This window comes from Stylophora pistillata, chromosome 6 (genome assembly GCF_964205215.1).
Source record: "Stylophora pistillata chromosome 6, jaStyPist1.2, whole genome shotgun sequence".
In the NCBI taxonomy this organism is placed as follows: Eukaryota; Metazoa; Cnidaria; class Anthozoa; order Scleractinia; family Pocilloporidae; genus Stylophora; species Stylophora pistillata.
The window spans coordinates 4,474,123-4,500,000 of record NC_142524.1 but is presented as its reverse complement, the minus strand read 5'-3'; the positions used below and the strand labels follow the sequence as shown (position 1 = coordinate 4,500,000).

Here is a 25,878-nt window from a genome sequence, read left to right as displayed (position 1 = left end):
AATTCTAAGGAAAGATGTTTAATTCTAAAAAGAACAGTTACATTCTTACAGAACGACACTACATTTTCAAGTAGAAGCGTTGTCCCTTCTGGGCCACCATACCACCCCTTCTGGGCCACCGTACCGTAAAGTAAGGTGTTTATCTTCAATGTGATGTCAACTCAGACGACTTTCAGTTTTGAACGTTGGGGGTTTAAATTTAATTTATGTAAATTTGCTTGTTACGAGGAATATTTTTATTTCCATTAATGTGCATTTGAGTCATTAAGCGTGAACAAGGAGAGCGTTGTTTAAAAACTCTATGTTTTTCTAGGAAACTTTATTTCTGTCGTTTCTTTGACCTATTTTTACTTTTTTTTCTCGTTTTTTTTCCCTGTCGCCTCACACAAAGTAGTTTAAAACAGTCAAATAGAAAGCAGTTCGATTTTCGTCTTGGGTCACAGGTCAACGATAATGATTTTGTTTAAAAAGGCTCAGTGAAAAGTCCCGCTTCATCACACTCCGCTCGTGCACCACCTCACCCGCACCAAAATTGAATGATGATCTTCTCCTGTTGTAGCTGGGTTACTGTGTCATAAGTAGGATACACATCACTCTCTTGATATTTAAAATGATGACACCCATAAAGTAAATTTTGAATGGATGACCCCAGCGTTTTTATATTCACCAACTATTACATCAATCGATTAGAAGCTTCAATAATCCCCCATCCGTCTGTGCCCGGGGAAGGGAAACTCGAAGCTTGCATGGATGGAGACTATGAATCGGAAGTGTCAATTTTTTTCTTCTTTTTTTTTTCTTTTGTTTTTTTTTTTTTTTTTTTAATTTTTCGTAAATGCTGGTCAGTGAGTAGAAACTCGTGGTTACTGATCTGATTTAATTTGGATATATCAACAAAGTTGAAATGGTAAATTAGCCACCGTAATGATTACAAAAGCTGACGTTTCGAGCGTTAGCCCTTCGTCGGAGCGAATAGAGGAATTGTGGGTTGTGTGTGCTTTTAAAGGCAGAAAATGGAGCTACGTGATTGATGGGAGCATGGCAACGAGAAAAACATGAATAAATTAGTAGAATGAAAAGCGTTCGTTGATCCCTGTGGGATTTAGACTGCCAGTTTGAAAGATGAGCTTTTGTTCAAGATTTTTACGGCTTTCCGTGCCACCTAAGTGCAAGTGATCTGACTTTTACAAAAAGTGTGACCATCAGAGCCAGCACTTGAGTGAGGCATTTCTGGGGGGGATCCAGGGTTGGTTCGGGTGGTTTGGTCGAACCCCCTAAATATTCCCTCAGGACGCTGGAAATCATGTTTCCAAAGACTTAATTTTGAAAATCTCAGACCCCTCAGGAGGGGGACAATTCTCCGAACCCCCCTCCGAACCCCCCTTGACTAAATCCTGGATCCGCCCCGGCATTTAAACACAATTTTGGCCCGGGGGGGGGGGGGCTGGAATTTGAACGGACCAACTCTTAAAAGTTCAAATGTCAGGAGTTTTCCTGAGGGGAGGGGGATGTTCAAACTTCCAATTGATCGAGATTTATTTGTAGTTATCAGCATGTACTTGCATATTCATGAGTCTGCTAGGTTCTGTTCCGAACTTGTGGGGTACACTCTACTCTCAAACGTCAAATCCTAGTTTTTATCGTTTTCATGTCGCAACTTCCGACTCTCTCTCAATTTTTAATAAGCGCGAGTGAGTAAGTGTCATGTCACGCAACTTCCGTTTAGTTCGATCGCTCATGGTTAGTGCTTTTCAGTTGTTAGCGTTTTTGTAATGGGGTGTGTTAAGTGTATTTGACATGTTACATTGAATAAATCACCTCTCAAAATATCTCTGTTTAGGTTGTTAAGGATTGTAGCCAACTGCTGCGATCTCAAAAGTCAGAGCCAAACATGTCACTGCAGCCCTTTAGTGACAGGCAGCTGAACTATTTCAAGTTTGCCTCCATCGTGTTGAATGAGTTCGCGAATACTTTGCGTCAAACGTTCAAGTCCATGTGGGACAACACTTTTGGGCATCGGCCCGGATATCAATTGTGGGATGACTCCACAGCAGTAAGGAAGTTGTTCCTCGCCGAAGAGGGTGGCAAGTCCAAAGTTCCTACACACCTCTCCTATGAAGAATGGGACTGTACAGCCCTTTTTCAGACCACCATATATGCCAAGTCCTTCGCGATGCTGGACAGCACAGGCCATAAGAGGACCCTTGGTGAGTTGTACTTAAAGCACCTTAAAATACCTCATGGAAAGTTTCATGTATCTGTGGTGAGTCCAAGTGGAAACCAAGCCGAGACGTTTACACTCGCGATTGATCAGCTTCGACTGTTAAGAAATTCACTTTGTCACTCACAAAAGTCGGAGATTGATAAACCAACATTTGACCGATACATGCAGCTGGCTAAAGAAGCATTCAAAGCTCTTGGTACCAAAACTGGCCCAATTGATGTCATCGGTAGTTTGACAGAGTCCGACTTTCCCACAACAGCAGTTCGCAATCTGGAGCACGGTATCAATCAAGAGCTTCGAGAGCGAATCAAATTTCTCGAAGGCGAGGGCTCAAGTATTGACGAATTAAAGGCGTTGACAAATGCAATAAAGGAAAAAGTTGAAGGTGGAGCAAGTAAGGAAGACCTTGCTTTATTGGACAAGAAGATGGATGAATTGAAAGAACAAAGTAATACAACCCAGAAAGGTACAATCTTAATACACTTCTGTAGCTACGTTACATTTTTTAAAGGGTTTGTTGAAAAATCGACTTGATTTCTATCTTCACCGCTAAAAGAGGGCACAATGCGTAGTCATCATTTATTATTCATAACTGATGAAGCGGTAAATTTAAACGCGACCTCGCTTTGAAGGGCCCTAAATTAGAGAAGAATGGACTAAAATTGACCCACTAGGCTTCGTGAAATTCACTTTACTGAGTTTTAAAAGTGCATGCTAACTTCTAAATTAGTACACGGAATTTTGAAGATTAAAGATTTGTCTACGATTTGTATCTAAAATGAAGGAAATTACATGAAGTAAAAGAATTATCCTTTCGCGCCTGAAAGTTGCGGAAACCAACCTTTTGTTGACCCGAGAGTATTGCATACATTTTAATTGTTTGAAACAGATTGCTGAGACATAAAAAATGGTATGCGAGGCTCACTTTGTTGCGTCAGAGGCATGCGGCTCAGTTGCTGAGCAACTTTCAAAAAGCCCCACGACATTTCATGAATCATGTTGACAATTTAAGGTTTAATTGCGTTATTTCGACATTATCATTTGATTTAAACTTCTTTAATATCATAACAGATTACTTACCATGATTGTCACTGTTCTTTGCCATTTGAAAGATTCAAAGGCATTGCTTCCGCCATCATGTCTTCCTCCGATGGTTCCACACTTCACTGGCCGCCAAAGAGAATGTGAAGGCATCGTCGGTCAAGTGGCTTCCACATCCACCCGAATCGTGTCGATATGGGGCTCGCCTGGTTTCGGAAAAACTTCTGTGGCAACTGCTGTGGGACATAAACTCCAGGATAAAGAATTGTCCGTCTACTTCTTCTCCTTACGAGGGCTAAACTCAAAATCTGATTTGATATCAAAGCTGTTTAGCTTTTTCAGGAGAGCTTCTACAGAAGATGAAATACCCCAGCGGCTATCAATGGACGAAGAACTTTTTCAAGTTCTGGCCAAGATTCCAGACAAGTTTGTGGTGATTCTTGACAATGCTGATGAATTACTCGAAAGCGGAGCGCCAAACGTGAAAGAAGATTTCATACAGGTTCTTAGAGACATTCTCAGTCGATCCAAGAAGGCAACTTTTGTTATTACCACAAGGGAGTCGCTTGAATTTATGAATGTGCACTTTAAAGACCACCAAGCAGTGAGAATAGGGCCATTAGATGAGTCCTTCTCTCAAGCGTTGGTGAGTGAGTTACTTCCAAATGCTATTTCCGCATCTGATTGTGGAAAAATTGCGAAAATCTGCGAGCATGTGCCTCTGGCCATTAAGCTGTTGTGCTCCACCATTTCTGAAGATAGCACTCAAGCAAGTCACTTTCTTGAGGAGTGGAAGGAATCTGTAGAAAGAAACATTGTCGATCTGTTAGACAATCCAGACTATCCTGGTAATCTGAGATTAAAATTTCTATTTGAATCATCCTTTCTAAGACTTTCAGTACAAGACAGAGAGGCTGTGGTTTCTTTGAGCATTCTATCTGAAGATTTTAACATCTCGGTTGCCGCAGCCGTTATGGGAGTTAAAACAAAGCTCGAGGCAAAGAAAATCTTACAAAGGCTTCAAAGAAAATCACTTCTTGACTCTGGTTCCAAACCTGATTCATTTTCGATGCATAAACTGCTTCAGTCCTTTGTTAGAGAAAGAGGAGAAGACGAAATGAAAGAAACAGTGCTGAGTTCAAAAGTGCGCTTTTCTGCATTTTACGTTTCTCTTTTTGAGAAGTTGAACGCACAGTTTTTGACAGGACATTCAAAGTCAGCATTTGTTGAATTCTACGAAAAGAAGCAAAATATTATTCAGAGTCTAACCGAAAGTTGTTCGGATCCAAAGAGATGTGACGCTGTTTTTGGTGTTTTAATAAAAGCAGAGATATTTCTAGATTCCCTGTTCTGGTGGGAGGGAAACGTCTTCAACGAGCTTTATGAATCAGCAATCAATCAAGCAAAAAGGCTTAGAAAAAGCGTTTTTCACAACCAGCTTCTGGTTTCCCTGGCGTTTGGTGAGGTGTGTTGGGGTACAAAAGGAAAAACGATGAAGCTGCTTTCCGACGCCGAGGAGGAGCAAATGTCATGTTCATCCTTTTCAGTGGGACATAGTGGAAAACTCTTGTGTTATAGAGGAATCTGTCAAGTGGCTTCGGGGAAAACAGAGGATGGAGTTCTAAACTTAGAAAATGCTCTTTTGTTGATGTCTAGCAGCGCTGACCAGAGAATTCTCAGAGTAACGGCAATACAAGTTCTTACGATTTATCACCGCTTTAAAAACCAATTTTCAGTAGCTTCAGAGTTTTATAACAAGGCGTTGCAAGAATGTAGAGCAGTGGGAGACACAAGTCTTCTTATCATTCCACCAATGGAAAAAAAAGAATTGAACTTTGTCAATGGAGAAATTCAAGAACGAAAGCCAGATAGTCTTATTACTCAACCACTCAGACTAGAAATTATCTGTGTTATCAGCGAAGCAACTAAGCATTTATTCGATGACTGTACCAAGCGATTAATGAGGAATGCTGTTCTTCAAATGGCAGAAGAAATACACAAGCCGCTCTGTCTTACATTATTTGGGAAAGCACACGCAAACACAGCTCAGAGTTACGAATCCCTCGGATCAACGCAACACAATTTGGGCGACCTAGCTTCAGCACTTCAGTCGAAACAGCATGCTCTTAGTATCAGAGTTGAACTGTTTGGAAAAGAACACCCAGACACAGCAAGGAGTTATGACTCACTCGGAGCAACACAGCACGATCTGGGCGACTTTGCTTCAGCGCTTCAATCCAAACAGCATGCACTCGACATACGTATTAAACTGTTTGGAGAAGAACACGCAGACACAGCCAGGAGTTATGAGTCACTCGGAGTAACACAGCACGAGCAGGGCGACTTTGCTTCAGCGCTTCAGTCCAAACAGTATGCACTCGACATCCGTATTAAACTGTTTGGAGAAGAACACGCAGACACAGCCAGGAGTTACGAGTCACTCGGAGTAACACAGCACTACCAGGGCGACTTTCCTTCAGCGCTTCAGTCCACACAGCATGCACTCGACATCCGTATTAAACTTTTAGGAGAACAACACGCACACACAGCCAGGAGTTATGACTTACTTGGAAAAACACAGCACGACCTAGGCGACTTTGCTTCAGCGCTTCAGTCCAAACATCATGCACTCGACATCCGTATTAAACTGTTTGGAAAGGAACACGCAGACACAGCCAGGAGTTACCAATTACTCGGATTGACACAGTACAACCTTCGCGACTTTGCTTCAGCGCTCCATTCTGAAGAACAGGCACTCGACATCCGTATTAAACTGTTTGGAGAAGAACACGCAGACACAGCCAACAGTTATGACTCACTCGGAGTAACACAGCACGACCTAGGCGAATTTGCCTCAGCGCTTCAGTCCAAACAGCATGCACTCGACATCCGTCTTAAACTGTTTGGAAAGGAACACGCAGACACAGCCAGGAGTTACCAATCACTCGCAATAACACAGTACAACCTTGGCGACTTTGCTTCAGCGCTCCATTCGGAAGAACACGCACTTGACATCCGTATTAAACTCTTTGGAGAAGAACACGCAGACACAGCCAAGAGTTATGACTTACTCGGAGTAACACAGCACGACCTAGGCGACTTTGCTTCAGCACTTCAGCCCAAACAGCGTGCACTCGACATCCGTATTAAACTGTTTGGAGAAGAACACGCAGACACAGCCAGGAGTTATGACTCACTCGGAAAAACACAGCACGACCTAGGCGACTTTGCTTCAGCGCTTCAGTCCAAACAGCATGCACTCGACATCCGTATTAAACTGTTTGGAGAAGAACACGCAGACACAGCCAGGAGTTATGAGTCACTCGGAGTAACACAGCACCACCAGGGCGACTTTGCCTCAGCGCTTCAGTCCAAACAGCATGCACTCGACATCCGTCTTAAACTGTTTGGAAAGGAACACGCAGACACAGCCAGGAGTTACCAATCACTTGCAATAACACAGTACAACCTTGGCGACTTTGCTTCAGCGCTCCATTCGGAAGAACACGCACTTGACATCCGTATTAAACTCTTTGGAGAAGAACACGCAGACACAGCCAAGAGTTATGACTTACTCGGAGTAACACAGCACGACCTAGGCGACTTTGCTTCAGCACTTCAGCCCAAACAGCGTGCACTCGACATCCGTATTAAACTGTTTGGAGAAGAACACGCAGACACAGCCAGGAGTTATCACTCACTCGGAAAAACACAGCACGACCTAGGCGACTTTGCTTCAGCGCTTCAGTCCAAACAGCATGCACTCGACATCCGTATTAAACTGTTTGGAGAAGAACACGCAGACACAGCCAGGAGTTATGAGTCACTCGGAGTAACACAGCACCACCAGGGCGACTTTGCTTCAGCGCTTCAGTCTAAACAGCATGCACTCGACATCCGTATTGAACTGTTTGGAAAGGAACACCCAGACACAGCCAGGAGTTATCAATCACTCGGATTAACACAGTACAACCTTGGCGACTTTGCTTCAGCGCTCCATTCTGAAGAACAGGCACTCGACATCCGTATTAAACTGTTTGGGGAAGAACACGCAGACACAGCCAAGAGTTATGACTCACTCGGAGTAACACAGCACGACCTAGGCAAATTTGCTTCAGCGCTTCAGTCCAAACAGCATGCACTCGACATCCGTATTAAACTGTTTGGAAAGGAACACGCAGACACAGCCAGGAGTTACCAATCACTCGGATTAACACAGTACAACCTTCGCGACTTTGCTTCAGCGCTCCATTCTGAAGAACAGGCACTCGACATCCGTATTAAACTGTTTGGAGAAGAACACGCAGACACAGCCAAGAGTTGTGACTCACTCGGAGTAGCACAGCACCACCTAGGCGAATTTGCTTCAGCGCTTCAGTCCAAACAGCATGCACTCGACATCCGTCTTAAACTGTTTGGAAAGGAACACGCAGACACAGCCAGGAGTTACCAATCACTCGCAATAACACAGTACAACCTTGGCGACTTTGCTTCAGCGCTCCATTCGGAAGAACACGCACTTGACATCCGTATTAAACTCTTTGGAGAAGAACACGCAGACACAGCCAAGAGTTATGACTCACTCGGAGTAATACAGCACGGCCTAGGCGAATTTGCTTCGGCGCTTCAGTCCAAACAGCATGCACTCGACATCCGTATTAAACTGTTTGGAGAAGAACATGCAGACACAGCCAGGAGTTACAAGTCACTCGGAGTAACACAGCACCACCAGGGCGACTTTGCTTCAGCGCTTCAGTCCAAACAGCATGCACTCGACATCCGTATTAAACTGTATGGAGAAGAACACGCAGACACAGCCAGCAGTTATGAGTCACTCGGAAAAACACAGCACGAGGTAGGCGACTTTGCTTTAGCGCTTCAGTCCAAACAGCATGCACTCGACATCCGTATTAAACTGTTTGGAGAAGAACACGCAGACACAGCCAGCAGTTATGAGTCACTCGGCAAAACACAGCACGAGGTAGGCGACTTTACTTCAGCGCTTCAGTCCAAACAGCATGCACTCGACATCCGTATTGAACTGTTTGGAAAGGAACACGCAGATACAGCCAGGAGTTACCAATCACTCGGATTAACACAGTACAACCTTCGCGACTTTGCTTCAGCACTTCATTCTGAAGAACACGCACTCGACGTTCGTCGTAAACTGTTTGGAGAAGAACACGCAGACACAGCCAGGAGTTATGACTCACTCGGAAAAACACAGCACGACCTAGGCGACTTTGCTTCAGCGCTTCAGTCCAAACAGCATGCACTCGACATCCGTATTCAACTGTTTGGAGAAGAACACGCAGACACAGCCAGGAGTTACGAGTCACTCGGAGTAACACAGCACCACCAGGGCGACTTTGCCTCAGCGCTTCAGTCCAAACAGCATGCACTCGACATCCGTATTAAACTGTTTGGAGAAGAACACGCAGACACAGCCAAGAGTTACGACTCACTCGGAGTAACACAGCACGACCTAGGCAAATTTGCTTCAGCACTTCAGTCCAAACAGCATGCACTCGACATCCGTATTAAACTCTTTGGAGAAGAACACGCAGACACAGCCAGGATTTGACTCACTCGGAAAAACACAGCACGACCTAGGCGACTTTGCGTCAGCGCTTCAGTCCAAACAGCATGCACTCGACATCCGTATTAAACTGTTTGGAAAGGAACACGCAGACACAGCCAGGAGTTACCAATCACTCGGATTAACACAGTACGTTCGTTTCTTCGCGCGCGGACCTTGGCAGCTTATTCCATAGGAAAGGAGCAGCTAGCAGGAAAGCTCCGTCACCCAATGTTTTCTTAGTTTTCACACTTGGTCTTTCCGGCAAATGGCCATTATCGTTGCGCCTCAAAGGGTAGGACGAAGGCCGTTGAATACTTATTAAATCTGAAAGGTACTTAGGTGATAGGCCATGCAGAATTTTAAAAGTTATCAAGAGTATCTTATAATGTATCCTGAAGCGCACTGGTAACCAATGTAGTTCAGCGAGTAGAGGTGTAATATGACAGAACTTGTGCGCACGATATATAAGTCTCACACTTGCATTCATAACACGTTGCAATTTCATAATTTGATATTTTGGGATATTCTGTACAAAAGGCTATTACAATAATCCATTCTACTACCAATAAAAGCATGAACTAAATTCTCAGTAGATTCCCTGGATAAAGATTTCCTAATATGACATATATTGTATAAATAATAGAAAGCACTGCTACAAGTCTTTGTAATGTGAGCTCCCATATCCAGATGCGTATCGAACCATGTGCCTAGATTGCGCATGCACGCAGAGGCTACAGGAGAGACTTCAGTCTGCCCAATCTTGGTGCTTTGGATTGAAACTTTTGAGAGCTGCTGACGTGTACCTATAATCAGGAACTCAGTCTTGTCATCAATGAGCATCAGCTGATGCTCCCTCATCCATGCTCGGACATCACAGATGCACTTTTGCATGGCTGATACAGCATCGACTTCACTGGAAGAGTCAGAGGGCTGAAATGACAAATACAACTGTGTATCGTCAGCGTAAGTATGGACTGAGGGCAGATGCTGTTTAAGAATCTGGAACAGCTTTAACTCACATAGATGAGTAAGCACTATTTCTATCGCCTTCACGCTTGTGCAAGGAAATGAGTATGTAGCTATCAAGATACCATAGGGAACACTTCACACTATGATTCCAGATCTGTTATGATGTGACATTCTATGTACACCGAAGTAACAGAACAGAAAAACATAATTTTTTTTTTATCAATAACATCAGTACTGGGGTAAATCAGTGGAAAACAAATCACACCGGGAAAAAAAAAATTAGGGGTACTGTTAAATTGTATTTATCAAAATGATTTCAAGTTGACTATCTGAAAATTTGAAAACAATAATATAATAGTAGAATGGCCTGCAAATGGTGTAGTTGCTCAGTGTAAAATTGTAACTTATTGAAATCACAAACAGAGTCCGGGAAGCTTAGAGCTCACCAAGCTGGTTATACAAGTATGTTACAAATATCTTCCTCCATGTCTATATCTGTGTAACACCCCAAATATGGTAAGTCTGTGGGTTATGATAATGTGAACTAAATATTGTGGATTGCAGTTCAGCAATGGAAAAGGCCAGGTCAAGCATATTAATAAGAAGTTCACATTACAGATAAACAGAAAACTAAATTTTTAAATAATTTTTTTATGAACCCTTTAACTCCCATGAGCGTAGAAGATAGATTTGATCCTCACAATATAAATACAGTATCATGCTGATAAGGGATGAGAATAATAAAAGAAAAAAATTAATTAAGGGGTTATTAGTTGATCGAATATCAAATTCTCCAAACTAACATCATAAGAATTGTATGGCATACAGTAAGGAGAATTGCTTGTGCGATCTTGGGAGTTAAAAGACCTTAGTTCACATCTTTTCTTATGAAGTTTTTGTTATGAATACCAAGATTTTAATAAAGTAAATATTGTGGATACAGGGAATGAGTAAAAAAAAACCCTGGCCAATACAAGGTGTATGTTGACAAATTTTCTTCCCTCTCAACTCAGCAAAGAAAATTACATTACCCACAAAAGTTCTTTCTGTAGATAATGTATTTAATCTCTTGTTTACCATTTAAAGTTTGCAGAATAAAATCCTTTTAGAACATAGCTAGCAGAGCCGCGCAATCAAGTTCAGTATACGTAAGCGTGCTCAAAATTCTGATAGTGCACGCTGATAACGTGAGCAAATCGCTTCGCCAGAAAATTTTTTTTCATGCAAGTGACCATTGTTAGCGTGGGGAAAAATAATATATTTCGCGACAATAATGGATACAAACAGAGACTCGGCCTACTAGTCCCAAAACGAAGACAAATTTTCGACCTTTTCCATTGGGCTAGAGTTCTTAAATGAGGCAGGAAAAGAGAAAAACAACGGAAAAGGAGACTCGGCATCAGCGCCATCACGATTCGCTTCAATTGATATTGTTGTCCGTTTTTCGCGCTGGATTTGATGTACAATTCGACCGGCTATGTTCTAAAACAGTTGGTTCATGCTTTCAGCTGTGCACTATCGAGTTATGGAGCACGTGGGAAGTTTGGAGAGTACTCAAGAAGCTAGAGTTACCCTCGGCTATTGCCTCGGGCAACTCTTACACCTCTTTCGTGCTCTCCAAACTTCCCGCGTGCTTCATAACTCGATAGTGCACGCTAAAGCATGAACCAATTGTTAATTGGCATGCAGCAGAGTCTGTGGGAAAATGAAAGAAGGATGGAGGATCATAGAAAAACATTTATTTCTGTTCAAAGCACTTTGAGACATTGCTTTACAGCCAATTTTTATTATAATGTTTTGATGATTCTGTAAAAATGTAAATATAGCTGTACCCCTCTGCACAGGTGTTTATGACTCCCACCATGCCTTCAGAACTGTAATTTAAAATTCCAATTTGGCTGATTAAGTTATTTACAAAACATTCCCGATGAAAGTTGACCACCTGGATATAAATTGGCTTATAATTTATCAATTCTCTCTAGCCCTTAAGTGGGAAACTTTGCAGATTAATGATAAACAAAGTGTTTCTCCTACTTCCTGCCCTAGAATCTTTCACCTTATACTCTTCTCATGTGTATTCCACACCCCTCATACTCTTCTCATGTGTATTCCACACCCCTCCCACACCCCTCCCACACCCCTCCTACAACCCTCCTATTTCTCTTCCAACCCTTTTAGCTCCCTATTTCCTTGAGATCCCATTCATTTCACTATTCCACTAAATCTTATAATTTGAAACTAGGAAATTTCTTGTAACCAACCTAATTTTCTTCAAATTAGACAAACAGAACCTACCTTGTTCTTCAGATGTTGTAGTAAAGATAACAATAAACTGGGTACTTGAAGCACCATGAAATACCTCATGGAAACATTCACGCATCTGTAGTGAGTCCAAGTGGAGACCAGAAAGATACGTTTGCACTCGCGATTGATCAGCTTCGATTATTAAGAAATTCGCTTTGTCACTCAGAAAAGTCAGAGATTGATAAACCAACTTTTGATCAATATATGTATCTGGCTAAAGAAGCATTCAAAGTTCTTGGTGTCAAGACTGACCCAACTGATGCCATTGGTGGTTTGACAGAGTCCGACTTTCCCACGAAAGAGGTTCGCAGTTTGAAGCAAGGTATCAATCAGGAGCTTCAAGTGCTAAACGACTTTCTCAAAGGCGAGAGTATAAACGAATTAATAGCAGTGAAGGACAAAGTTGACGGTAGAGCAAGTAGGGAAGACATTGCTTTCTTGGAGCGAAAGATTGATGAATTAAAACTAGAAATTACTCAAGACCAGAAAGGTATGAAATTACAGCTTTTCTTTAGTTATATTAGAAATTTCAAAAAAGTTTGGTACATTAAACACTCTATTTCTATCTCCCCAGCCTAGATACAGACAGAACTCGCCTCTTAGTGCGTTTCGAGATTCAAATAAGTAACGTGACCGTTCAAGAACTGCTCCCTCAAATAGGCCAATAGGTCGACTATGGAATCCGCCATTTTCAGTATGAATAATAATTATTTAATAACCTTGTTTCACACGCACTGATTCTCAACGAGCAATTCACAAACAGCTGTCGCTTCGGTTGTCGCGAAAAAGATCATTATGCATACATTTGGTCTATCATGCGGACAATTTCAGATTAAATTCAATGCAATTAGCATTTGATTTACAGTCCTCTATTATTACACAGAATACTCATCATGATTGACACTATTCTTTGCCATTTTAAAGATTCAACGGTATTGCCTCCGCCATCATGTCTTCCTCCAATGGTTCCACACTTCACTGGCCGCCAAAGAGAGTGTGAAGACATCATCGGTCACCTGAGTTACATCCACTCGAATCTTGTCGATATGGGGCTCACCTGGTTTTGGAAAAATCTCTGTGGCAACCACTGTGGGACAAAAACTCCAGGATAAAGAATCTCCCGTCTGTAGCTACTTCTTCTCCTTATGAGGGCTAAACTCATAAACTGATCTAATATCCAAGCTTTTTAGCTTTTTCAGTAGAACTATAAAAGATGAACTACCTCAGCAGCTACCGATGGAAGAAGATCTTTTCAAAATTTTTACTGAGATTTCGGACGAGTTTGTGATGATTCTTGACAATGCTGATGACTTACTTAAAAGTGCAGCACCCAACGTGAAGAAAAATGTTGTACAGTTTCTTCAAGACATTCTGAGTCGAACCACGAAGGTAACTATTGTTATTACCACAAGGGAATCACTTGAATTTATGAACGTGCATTTTGAAGGCCACCATGCAGTGAGAATAGGGTCATTAGATGAGTCCTTCTCTCAATTGTTAGTGGGTGAGTTACTTTCAAACGCTATTACCACATCTGATCGTGAAGAAATTGTGAAAATCTGCGGGCATGTACCTTTGGCCATTAAGTTGTTGTGTTCCACCATTTCTGAAGACAACACTCAACCGAGTCAGTTTCTTGAGGAATGGAAAAAATCTGTAGAAAGAAACATTGTGGATCTGTTGGACAATCCAGACTATCCTAGTAATCTGAGACTAAAATTTTTATTCAAATCGTCTTTTGTAAGACTTTCAGTACAGGAGAAAGAGGCGCTTGTGTCTCTAAGTATTATATCAGAGGATTTTAACCTATCGGTAGCTGCAGCTGTCATGGGTATTAAAACAAACCTTGAGGCCAAAAAGATGTTGCATAGGCTTCGGAGGATATCGCTACTCGACTCTGGTTCCAAACCTGATTCATTTTCGATGCATAAACTGCTTCAGTCCTTTGTTAGAGAAAGAGGAGAAGATGAAATGAAACAGTGCTGAGTTCAAAAGCGCGCTTTTATGCATTTTACGTTTCTCTTTTTGAGAAGTTGAACGAACAGTTCTTGACAGGACATTCAATGCCAGCATTTGTTGAGTTCTATGAAGAGAAGCAAAATATCGTTCAGAGTCTAACAGAAAGTTTTTCAGATCCTAAGACATGTGACGCTGTTTTTGATGTTTTGATAAAAGCAGAGATATTCTTAGATTCCCTTTTCTGGTGCGAAGGAGAAGTCGTTGACAAAATTTACGAATCAGCAATCCATGCGGCGATGAAGCTTGGAAAAGGCAATTTTCACAAACAGTTAATGTTTTCGCTGGCTTTTGGTGAAATGTATCGGGGCACAGAAGGAAGAACAATGAAGCTGCTTTCCGAAGCCGGGGACGAGCAAGCGTCATGTTCTCTCTCGGCAGAACATAGAGGAAAACTCATTTGTTACAGAGGCGTCTGTCAAGTGGCTTCTAGAAAAACAGAGGATGGAATACGAAGCTTAGAAGAAGCTCTTTCGTTACTGTCTGGCGATGCTGAACTTAACAGAGAATTCTCCGAGTTACTGCATTTCAGGTTCTTGCTATTTGTCATCGTTTCAAAAAACAATATTCAGTTGCGTCTGAGTTTTATAAGAAGGCTTTACAAGAATGTGGAGCATTTGTAGACATGAGTCATTTTATTATTCCTTCAATGGAAAACAAAGAAGTCAACATTCTCGAACAAGAAATCAAAAACTGAACGAAAGCCACATACTCATCCGCTCAGGTTAGAAATTATTTGTGTTGTTGGCTCAGCAACAAATCATATTTTTGATAAATATACCGAGAACTCAATGAGCAATGCTGTGATCCAAATAGCGAGAGAATTACAGAAACCGATATTACAGAGATCACTCGGCCTTTGGAAATTTCAATGCAATGTCTGTGATACACTCCAGAGTGTGTTAATTTATCATCAAGAAGCAATTAAATTGTCTGCTGTAAGCATCAGCTATCATGAAATGGCCATTACGGAATCAGTATGGAAACGTAGAATCAGACTCACCCGAAATTTGATGAGAATCTAGGCTTACACGAGCATCAAGAAGAGCTTCTAAGGAGTTACTTCGACCATGGCGGGAAGCTTTTCAAACATAAAAAATATTTTTAGGCCCAGATATTTTATAATCGTGCACTAGGAATGCAAGTTAAACTGTTTGGAGAAGAACACCCTGACACAACGAGGGGTTACAAATCACTCGGAGTAACACAGCACGAGTTGGGCGAATTTGCTTCAGGGCTTCAGTCCAAACAGCGCGGACTTGACATCCGAGTTAAACTGTTTGGAGAAGAACACCTAGACACAGCGAGAAGTTACGAATCACTCGCAGCAACACAGCACGAGTTGGGCGACTTTGCTTCAGCGCTTCAGTCAACACAGCGCAGACTTGACATCCGAGTTAAACTTTTTGGAGAAGAACACCCAGACACATTGAGGAGTTACCAATCACTCGGAGCAAAACAGCACGAGTTGGGCGACTTTGCTTCGGCGCTTCACTCGAAACAACGCGGACTCGACATCCAAGTTAAGCTGTTTGGAGTAGAACACCCAGACACAGCGAGGAGTTATCATTCACTAGGAATAACACAGTACAAGCTTGGCGACTTTGCGTCAGCGCTTCAGTCAACACAGCGCGGACTTGACATCCAAGTTAAATTGTTTGGAGAAGAACATCCAGACATATCGAGGAGTTACCAATCACTCGGAGTAACACAGCACGAGTTGGGCGACTTTGCTTCAGCGCTTCAGTCCAAACAGCGTGGACTTGACATCCGAGTGAAACTGTTTGGAGAAGAACACCTAGACACAGCGAGGAGTTACGAATCACTTGGTTTAACACACACTTTCTTGGGCGACTTTGCTTCAGCGTTTCAGTCAATACAGTGTGCATTTGCCATCCAAAGTACACTGTCTGGAGAAGAACACCCAGACACTGCCCAGAGTTCGAGTACGAATCACTCAGAGTAACAAAGCACGATTTTGACGACTTTGCTTCAGCGCACAACACGACCTCGCACAATTGCAACTCGTTACTTCTAAAGCGCGTCAACTGCCCATAGATCATTACATTGAAAAACACTCAAAAATTCAGAGCACATTTAAATCGCTATCCACGACCTCTGCCGCTATTATGCGATCCCTTCTCTCACATGACATTTTGTAAACACCCTTTTTTCGTCTTTTTTTCAAATACGTCACTGTGGTTGATCGTTTTAGAAAGTGACGAAAACTTGTTCGATTCTGCAGCCCAGGAACATGTTTGAGAAGTTGAATCGCCTATCATGCTTTGTGAAGTTTTGCTGCCCCATTCTGAATGGAAAAAATTAAAGAATATTTTTAGCTTGGCCTCATGGGGGGGAATGAGAGATAATCCCAAATCAAAATTTTAACATTTAGTTACACTTGATAACTTGAAATTACTTTGCGATTATTGCTAAAGCTTTAAGTTAAAATGTTTTCAAAATGTGCCAGAGAAGTACAAAATTAATCGAATGGTCTATAAGACATCCTTTGCACATTTGTCACGACAAGTGATTAAGTTAGTGGATTCAAGCAGGTTTTTCCATTTACACTGATCTTGTCTTGCGGAACGATCTTCTTCTTCAGCGAAGATAGTCGCTCAATTTCCTGGAGTTGACTACATGTGCTACAAACCGGTCAGTCAGTCGGTCATGCAAGGTAGTTTTGGTTTTATCAACTGAGTTGATAATGTAAATTGGCCACCACAAGGAGTTTCAGAGCTGACGTTTGGAGCGTTAGCCGGAGCAAATGTCGCTCAGTCAGTCAGAGTCGTTCGGTCAGTCAGTCAGTCAGTCAGTCCGTCGCTCAGTCAGTTGGCTCGTTACTCGCACAAAATTCACGCAAACGAAAAGATTGAAAACAAAAATGTGAACGTTTGAAAAGGAAAAATTTAAGACCTTTTTACCTCAAAGTTAAGTTAATTGCAAGTAAGTTAGGCTTTTCACTTTCTCTATACACCGTGAATTACAAGCTTTTGTAATTGATTGACAACTTGATTCTAACAGCCTGCAGGCCACCTCTGACTCGTTTTCAACCTTCTTACATTATCAGACGTTTAACTTCTGTCTTAGTAGCTGTTAGAGCAATGAAAGATTTCACAGGCACTGGCTGAGAAGAAAATCAACATGAACTATCTTCACCTCAGACCACATTTTATTGCAAAGAGGTATACGACCTTAATTACACATCTAATTAGTGGCTTTAAAATACGACTTCTTCGAAAATATTAGCAGAGTGTAAACAGAAAAGAGACATCTAACAAGTTTCAATAATAATAACAATTACAATAATACACGTTCAGCTTTTTTTATAAATAAGTTAATCAGTTATCAACTCAGGCCAGCTACTGTCATTAAAAGCCAATTGCTGCAGTGAGGCTGTACACCATTTATTGTTATACTTTTTTATAGATCTTTTATTTACAATGTTATTCGTCGGTCGAGAAGATCAACTTGACAAAGCCGTCTTCACTTTCCAGCGGCTGAGCACAGAATGGGCATATGGCCTGAAAAGCATCACAGCCATGAGGAATGGGAAGTTGTTGCCAAAACCTGCATCAAAAGGATAAAAAAAAAAAAACACCACTTTATTATCGATTCTCCCTCATGAACGAGACACGTTGATGTTATCTGTGAGAAGTTAACAGTTCATTAACAGTTCATTCCGCCGCCTGGTTAGCTCAATTGGGAGAGCGCCGGACTGCTGTGCGGGAGGTCGAGAGTTCAATACCGGCCGGACCAACACTCAGGGTCTTAAAATTAACTGAGAAGAATATGCTTCCTTTCTTTAACATCAAGAAATGGTTAGATATTCTAGTCTTCTCGGATAGGGACGAATAAATGGAGGTCCCGTCTCCTGCAGGGTTGGGGTAGGAGACGTTAATTTCCCACGCACGAGATTACTGTGTGATGGATGTCCTCCCAGGGGTGGGTTGGGTGGGTAGTTACATGGCCGTTCTGAGAACCACTTCTGTGAAAACGCCCCTGTCTAAAGATTATTATCTATTCTATCTATTCTATTCTTCATAAACATCTGTTGACCTTTTTACGTACTCCAAGATCAAAATATCAATTCTCTAAACTGTCTGTTCTAAATTTCTCACAATTTCAGCTCTGAGAATTTGGTATTCAATCAAACAAAATTCCCCTTATCAATATTTTTCTTTCTTCTCACCTAGCTCTTCTCTGCTTTAGAATGTACTGTTATTGTTAGGGGAAATTCCTTTGTTCACTCGGTGGAATACAAGGGTTAAGTTAGTATTTTGGCTGACAAAGTGTCTCGTATAGGATTGGAACTCTGTTAAACTTCACTATCAAACTGATAAAATATTGGTAAAGTTTTACTGTTACATAGTGTGACTTTACAGGTTACAGGTTACTTTACATATTATAAACCATTTTTTTGGTTCAAATAGCTTACAAAAGGTCTTAGGGAGGAACTCTAACCAGAGAAAGACAAATTGAACTCTTTCAGATGCAACTGTTCTTCAGTTGCTAGGGTATCTCATTCTGGAGCAGCAGGGAACCTCACCTTACTGTTTCCTCCGAGCAAACATGTCCACAAGGTACAAAAGCATGTGTAGCAGCAGGCTCTCCCTGATTGAATGCAGGTTCTTTTCCAATACTCAGTGGCACATACCTGCTGACCTGGTGAAGCAATGGAAATTGTGGATGTTGCTTGACACTAGCTAGCTTAAAAGTAAGATGGATGCCTTTGGTGTCAAATATTTTCCACAGTGGCCAGCCAGCATGCTGATGGAATATTTTCTACGCCCCCTCCTCTCCCCACTACAGGTTGTCATAACCCTTCCACCCACCCAAGAGGCAGTAATTTCCAGGCACCCTTTGACAATGACTAAATCAGTGGATGGGAATAGTGAGCCTGTGGGTGGGGTAGGGGAATCCTTGTAACACCCACTATATACTAAGTACTCAGGAGTGAAATGACTGTCACTAAACTACCCTTAAACCCTGAGATCCACTGCAAAATAGCTGAGATGTTCCACAGGAGCTTGCCCTGACCAAATTGAAGAGCCCACTATGTTTCTGGCAATAAACCCTTTGATTCCCAAGATCTCCTAATCAGTTCTCCTTACCATCTGCCATATAAATTCTTATAATATTAGTTTGAAGAAATTGGTTTTGGATCAATTAATAACCTCCTTTGAACTGATATTTTTTCTTTATTCTCACAACATGTCTGCTTGATAATGCTTTGACACCGTAATGAGAAATTCTCTCTTGGTCACTCAAGAGAGTAAAGGATTAAACTGCATTAAACTGTCTAAATTTTTCCTTAAGAATCCTTGTAGAAAATTTTCTCATAATTCTATAAAATATAAAATTCATTTGAGATTGTAGGAAAAGTTTTTTTCTTAATCTCCTCTTCTTGTCAAAATGTTTCTTATGCCAGGTTTTATTACCTGTAAACAAACTGGACAAGTTCTTTTGTCTGCAAGATTTCTCTCAGGTGAATTCCATGAATGAACACCATGTAAATGACCACACTTGAGGTAAACATATGGCTGTGCATTGGTCACATTGCTAGAGGGCTGAAAACAAAGAAATATTACAGGAAAATTAAAAGGGAGAAGGGTGTCAATGATATTACATTAATCCTTCCTATCCATACAAATGTACATCAGTATGGATGTTTTCCACTCTGTTCTCCATACATTCTCTTTGGTACTGACATGACAGGTACTTCCCCTAAGGATTGGGGTGAGTTTTGCATATCACTTCCCTCCCTCCCTCCCCAAATAAACATGCATCACTAAAAATAAATAATACTGCTGCAACAAAGATTCAATAAAAAACAGCAAAGGAACAACCTCAGTCTTACCTCTGATTGACTTGGAAATCTTAACGTTGTGAGACCCACAGGACACTGAGGGCGAGAAGCATTTAGGCACTCCCTCATTTTGTCAATTGTTTCCAAGGTCTACAGGTTTGAATGGAAAAATTACAGTTAAGTCTCAATTGTTTAGTTTTGCCATATCTAAATTCCAGCTTATTAAATCATGTCACTTCCTTCCAAAATAAATATTATACCAATAATAATTACATCTATTGAGTGGAAACCATTCTGAAAATCTGTTCTAAAATACAATGGTCCTACAATAATTATAAATTAGAAGAAATCTATTTTTGTATATAAATTTAAAATTTAAATGCAATGGATTTATCTTGCACCCTTTGTGGCATTACAGATATCTTTATCAAAAAACTTTTCTGATGTGAAATACATGGAAGTAATCATCATGTCCTTAATTCATCACTAAATAAAGTTAAACTTGCATTTATTGAAGGCTCTCAATCAATTAAATTATGAAGGGTTAAAAATGTCAAAAGGCAAATTATACAATCACTGTGATACCAAAGTGATGGAACAACCCCATTAAGGGAACACCTCCAGGAGACAGAAAATTTGGTTCTGTCCTGGTGTACCGGTTCACAAGGGAATTACCATTGTTCTTTCTTTGTTTAGGAGTCATTGATTAGCTGTTGTGTATTGTTCGGTCTTTTGTATCGGCTCTCGTGAACCGGTACATGAGGACAGAACCGAAAATTTGGTCAGCTCCTAGAAACAAATTATTTATTATCTTGATTAAAGGGTGTCTATGTCTCTATTAAGACAACTTTTTTTCCAGTTTAGAAAGTGTTCCCTAAATGAAGTCATAATGGAAAAATTGAATTAAAGGTTGATGGTGAAGAATAATTTTGTGAAGCAAAAGACAGAGAAACATACAGGCATTTCCTTTATAGCTTCAGCTGATCTCCATAGTAACACAGCTCCACAGAGATCAATCAATGACCCATCAAGTAAATCATTGGACTCATCTTCAACCTAAACAAGAATAAGTGTTATTAACCCTCTACACCCTAACATCAGTATGCATATTCTCCATACTGTTTTCTATACATTTCCTAGGGTGCTGACAAGGAGAATTTGTTTAACAATCAAAACCTTCCTCCTTTACACCCTAACATCAGTATGCATATTCTCCATACTGTTCTCCACTCATTTCTGAAAGTGCTAATCAGGAAAATTTGTTTAACAATCAAGAGCTTCTTTAGTTGGTAATCATTTCTTTTATTTTCTCATGATTCAGGGGAGATATTAGAGGTTATTTACTCTTAGAGGTCAGATGGCCATTTACATGTTTGAAGGGTGAAAAGGGTTATTGGTGCTATTGATATTATTGACACATTGTGATCATAGCAATAATAAATAATAAATAATAATAATAAGTAATTTAGCAATGGACATCCACTGGGTGGCTCTTCTTGTCCACTGTTTCCAGATCGAATTGGAATTTGGAATGTTGGTTTTGCAGAGAGAGGAAAACCGGAGGACCTGGAGAAAAACCCTCCGAGCAAGGACGAGAACCAACAACAAACTCAACCGACATGTGACACCGGGTTCGGGAATCGAACCCGAGCCACAGTGGTAGGAGGCGAGTGCTCTCACCACTGCGCCATCCCTGCAATGATTTCCTGCCAGGTGCTATATAACCTACTAAGGTAGCATCATTACTCAGTCCTTTAACCTTTTGGCAGTGACTGGTTGAAACTGATGGCAACATAACAATAAACAGAGGTCTATCTATCAGTTAGTACTGTAAACTACTGGAACTTACAGTCTTCCCTTTCTCAGTGGTCGACCGTGTTCTACGAAGTCCATATACATTCCCACATACTGATATTTCACACCATATTGTGGGCTGACAAGAAGGACCACCCTTGGCATTCATTAGACGAATGCCATTGGTGGTCAGACCATCCATCAAATTCTCGTCATTTTGCCACTTGGGGGCTTTTTCCTGTTGAGCAAAATCACGATGTAACTACTTTGACAAAAAAAAAAGATGTTCTTCTGCATTAATGCCTTACAAACACTGCATTCAAACTCCAGCAGAATAAAAATGACTTGAACTTGTAGGACTAAAGCATTGCAAAATAGAGTAAAGTTTAAAAAATGCCAATTTCTGCTTTAATAAAAATGAGTATAACAAGAATCAAGTATTTTTTTTAAAAAAATTTATTGAGATGTATATTTTTATTTTGAAAAAGTAAAGTTTTGAACTTACTCCTAAAAATATATTACTAGATTTATCAAAACCAGCTGCAAACACCCTGGCAGTATAAGGTGGTTCTCTATCGACGACAATGCGACAAGCATATCTGGAGATAGTGCTCTTGTGTGTGTCTGGGTTCAAATCTGAAAGCTTATTTCCAGGAGCTGTGTCAGTCACCACAAAGTCTATTTTAGAATCAGCAGAACGGCCAATCTGCAAAAAAAGAAAAAAAAGTCCAGTAAAAACTGAATTCTATACTGTTCATCTAGCTATGATAATCCTCATTGTAAACCTAAAACTTAATATTACACAAAAAGTCTCCAAATGGTAACAGGTATCTCTCACAGTGACCCAGATAGTGTCAATGCAAAATACACTGTGTAGACATCTACGTACACATCACTTTGCTTTGTAGTTACTGGTAAGTTTAACTTTCATACTTTCTTGAATTTATACATAGTGCCAATGCAAAATACACTTACAAGTCACTTTCCTTTGTAGTTACTGGTAAGTTTAACTTTCATACTTTCTTGAATTTATACATAGTGCCAATGCAAAATACACGTACACGTCACTTTGCTTTGTAGTTACTGGTAAGTTTAACTTTCATACTTTCTTGAATTTCTACATAGTGCCAATGCAAAAATACACACACATGTCAATTATTTGCCTTGCCCTTCGGCTTCGGCAAATAATTCATCTACTCGCCATGGACAAATCACAATATTTTGCTCAACCTCGTCCAATAATTGTTAAACATTTGTTGAATAATCTGCCTAGATTGGGATCTCCACCTTGTCGAGGTGGGGTGGCTTGCTCTCCCCAGTGACCCCTAGAGCTATGTTGGCTGGAGTCTTGCACTCCTGGCAGGGACACCCATGCCAAAAAGGTCGAAGGGTAGGGGCCAGACAAAGAGTGATCCCACTGGCCCTCTAGGTTGGGAGTTGAGCAGAGGGGTGATAACCCTCTCCTGTAAAAAAAAAAAGAATTATTACAGAAACCAGAAGCAGAGTGAATTCACTATTTTAAAGGGGAACTGTGGCAGTACCTCATAAGAGAGAATTAATGAAGCACGGGAGCCAAAGCCAGCAGGACGCCTCCAGGCTGATGAAGCCACTGTTAAAGAAAGGCAAGAGGCAGGTTGGAGGTCGTGGGAGGAGGTGCGGACCACAGAAACCAATTGAGAGGAGTGGAAAAGCTCTGTGAAGGCCCTATGTGCCATGAGGCATGATAAGGATTGATGATGATTTGTTGAATAATGATCTGCTCTGTTATGCCATCAGAGGTGGAAGACAAGAGCACAGTTGGTGGGAGGAGTAGAATCCTCCTTGGAAATCTTTGTTAAAAAACCTGACTAGGTCTTAAAGGAAAAGGTCCGAAGGCTGTAACTAAATTTTAAGTTTCTTCTGCAAGTATGTACCATCATGTGACAAAATTTACTTCTGCCTGGTTAAAGATAAACAGTAATCCTAATTTGCAAAGAATATGGCAGGTTTTCAATAGTTTTTCATTTTTCAGGGAGCCTATTTTCCACCTGGCCATGACAGCAGAGGAAGTAGGGCTTCTCGGTTGGTAGAGATATTCTCTGATGTTAGTTAAGAACCGTAACCTCTCAGTCTGCCAACCTCCATCCCCCACTCACTCCACCCCAGCTCACTCCACCCCATGCTATTGCCAAGGAATCAGTCAGACTGCATTAACTGCGAACGAATGATCTCTGGATGCGCTTTGTAGAAAGATGTGCCTCAGATTTACATGCATAAAACATTAGTCTTTGCACTGTGCTAGTCACTCAGTTGCAATATGTTTGCAGGAGAAAAGATATTGAACAAGTCAACGTGACCTATGAGAAGTACTGGAATGGGGAGTGCAGGTATGCAAGGATTTTTTCACACAATATTTTGTGAAAATATTTTCTAACTAATTTATTGGGAAAATTTTAAAAATGTACTCGGCAGGAAGGCACATACCCACAGCCTAAATTAGGGAGCATCTTTTACCCCTTCTCCACACAGATTTACATACAGCTCTCTAATAACTTTTTGTTTCTTAAATTATATTTTTTTTCATATTTTATTTTTCAAAGAGCTGGGACCACCTGATTTTGAAGTAGCTGAAAATGAGGCTATAAAGCTGAAGGTACGGGTGTGTTTGATTCATATTTCCATCTTTATTAGGGTAGCCAAGGGGGGAACCAGATTCCTTTTCACACACCAATTTTTGAAAAATTCATGTGTCACATATTCAAAAGGGACAACTTCAAATCTGCCTTTGTGTGCACTACATTTCAAGAAAATCTACAGGTTTTCACTAAATGAGTCACACAGGTCATGTGTGGTCAGGTGGTAAATCATGCTTCTTCTTTGGTGACCCGGTCTCCGTACTTAGAACCTTGCAGATCAGTTCACTATCCAAGAAGCCCATCATGAGGGTGGACATTTTAACTTATCAGCCAGAGAGTGTTTGCTTGATTTTATTTTACTACAAAATTGTGTTACCCAGAGTACTGACAGAAGGAAAATAAAAAAAAAACTATAGGTGTGAGCTTTACAAAGAGATCTTGCCAGCCATCAAGGAAGGCTGAATTATTAGAAAATTATCATGATTAAAAGAATCTGAATGACATGGTCCAGTTCACTATTAATGAGATCCATTGAGAGAAATTTAATTACTCATTCATTTGTGTTTTTGTATTTCTTTTGACCAGTTGGTTCATCACAGCTCAGAGCTCAACATGAATTATTTGAGGCCTCTTCAACTTTTTAGAATTTTACTGATTTGATATCTCAGGTTGGTGGAAAGTGTCTATTTTGTATTCCAAATTGTTGCTGATTTACTTTTTTTTTAACAGTGACAGCTTTCAACCACCAAATGGTTTTTGAAATACTTAAGTCCCCTTTGAAATGGGATTATGATTTCTACTGATACCTTATTTTCAAAGGCTTCTAATACGAATTTTTCCTTTTCCTTTTACAGAATGTAGCTGATGTCTTGCAACAATAATAAGTGACTGCAAATGACAGGATTGACTGAAAAACATCTGCTAGGTTGATACCTTGAAGAAATAAGTAGTTAATTATTGACTTGTAAACACACAGTCTGATAATAATGATGATGACAATGAGAATGATGAAGACAGCATTGATGACAATGACAATACTGATGACCATGAAACAGGGGTTTCATTAATGTTTTCAGGAGGAGGGCAACTGGTTTTCACAGGCGGGCAAAACTTTTTGAACTAAACTTCTTTATAAGATAAACTTTCCCCCAGACTGTTAAACCAGGTGGGCAAAACCATCCTTACAACTACTCAATTTGGCCAGTGCCCGGCCCTCAATGAAACCCCTGCTTTTAAGATTTAGGCTCTGCCAAATATTTCTTGCTTGTTCACTCTGAAGACCTAATGCACAATTTAACATTAAATGGTGAAAGTAAGATACCCAGTTCTTGTTTCATCTTCTCAGTTGTTCACAAGTGTTCTCCACTATTTCTATCGCCTTCACACTTGTGCAAGGAAATGAGTATGTAGCTATCAAGATACCATAGGGTAGACTGCACACTATGATTCCAGATCTGTTATAGTGTGACGTTGCATATACACTGAAGTAACAGAACAGAAAAATATCTATCAATAACACAAGTAA

At 40.7% G+C, this 25,878-nt stretch overlaps 2 protein-coding genes, 1 long non-coding RNA gene and 1 pseudogene across 4 annotated transcripts in view; 3 read left to right on the top strand and 1 right to left on the bottom strand.

Moving 5' to 3' along the window:
* The window catches only part of LOC148727846 (uncharacterized), a 10,756-nt pseudogene extending 3 nt beyond the window's left edge, over nt 1–10,753 (top strand). The window contains exons 1-3 of the transcript XR_016002334.1: nt 1–130; nt 1,841–2,690; nt 3,337–10,753. The exon at nt 1–130 is cut by the window's left edge and continues 3 nt beyond it. The product of XR_016002334.1 is annotated as an uncharacterized LOC148727846 (transcript). The remainder of the gene's footprint in view (nt 131–1,840; nt 2,691–3,336) is intronic.
* A 4,505-nt stretch (nt 10,754–15,258) lies between these two features.
* Nucleotides 15,259–16,604, top strand: LOC148727845 (uncharacterized). Its single transcript, XM_088762799.1, has one exon. The coding sequence runs from the start codon at nt 15,274–15,276 to the stop codon at nt 16,099–16,101; it is 828 nt and encodes a 275-aa protein (XP_088618925.1). The 5' UTR covers nt 15,259–15,273; the 3' UTR covers nt 16,102–16,604.
* A 685-nt stretch (nt 16,605–17,289) lies between these two features.
* Nucleotides 17,290–23,898, bottom strand: LOC148727844 (E3 ubiquitin-protein ligase pellino homolog 1-like). Its single transcript, XM_088724880.1, has 9 exons — nt 23,857–23,898; nt 23,026–23,163; nt 22,244–22,444; nt 21,794–21,976; nt 20,902–21,000; nt 19,996–20,094; nt 19,577–19,705; nt 18,685–18,800; nt 17,290–17,705 (listed from the first exon to the last, which is right to left on the bottom strand). Exons 1-9 carry the CDS (start codon nt 23,896–23,898, stop codon nt 17,582–17,584), a joined length of 1,131 nt encoding a protein of 376 aa, XP_088581006.1. The 3' UTR covers nt 17,290–17,581.
* A 53-nt stretch (nt 23,899–23,951) lies between these two features.
* On the top strand, nt 23,952–25,836 carry LOC148727843 (uncharacterized). The gene is made up of 3 exons (XR_016002442.1): nt 23,952–24,370; nt 24,939–25,021; nt 25,208–25,836. It is a non-coding gene; the product is annotated as an uncharacterized LOC148727843 (long non-coding RNA).
* The last annotated feature ends 42 nt before the right edge of the window (nt 25,837–25,878 follow it).

Excerpts from the sequence above, each read along its gene's own strand:
- LOC148727845 (XM_088762799.1), top strand. The coding sequence starts at position 15,274 with ATGCAAGTTAAACTGTTTGGAGAAGAACACCCTGACACAACGAGGGGT.
- LOC148727844 (XM_088724880.1), bottom strand. The coding sequence starts at position 23,898 with ATGGGGTGGAGTGAGCTGGGGTGGAGTGAGTGGGGGATGGAG. Across the intron at positions 21,977-22,243 it reads CTAGTAATATATTTTTAGGA|GAAAAAGCCCCCAAGTGGCA; the intron begins GTAAGTTCAAAA and ends TTTGCTCAACAG. Across the intron at positions 17,706-18,684 it reads TGCTCGGAGGAAACAGTAAG|GTTTTGGCAACAACTTCCCA; the intron begins GTGAGGTTCCCT and ends CTTTTGATGCAG.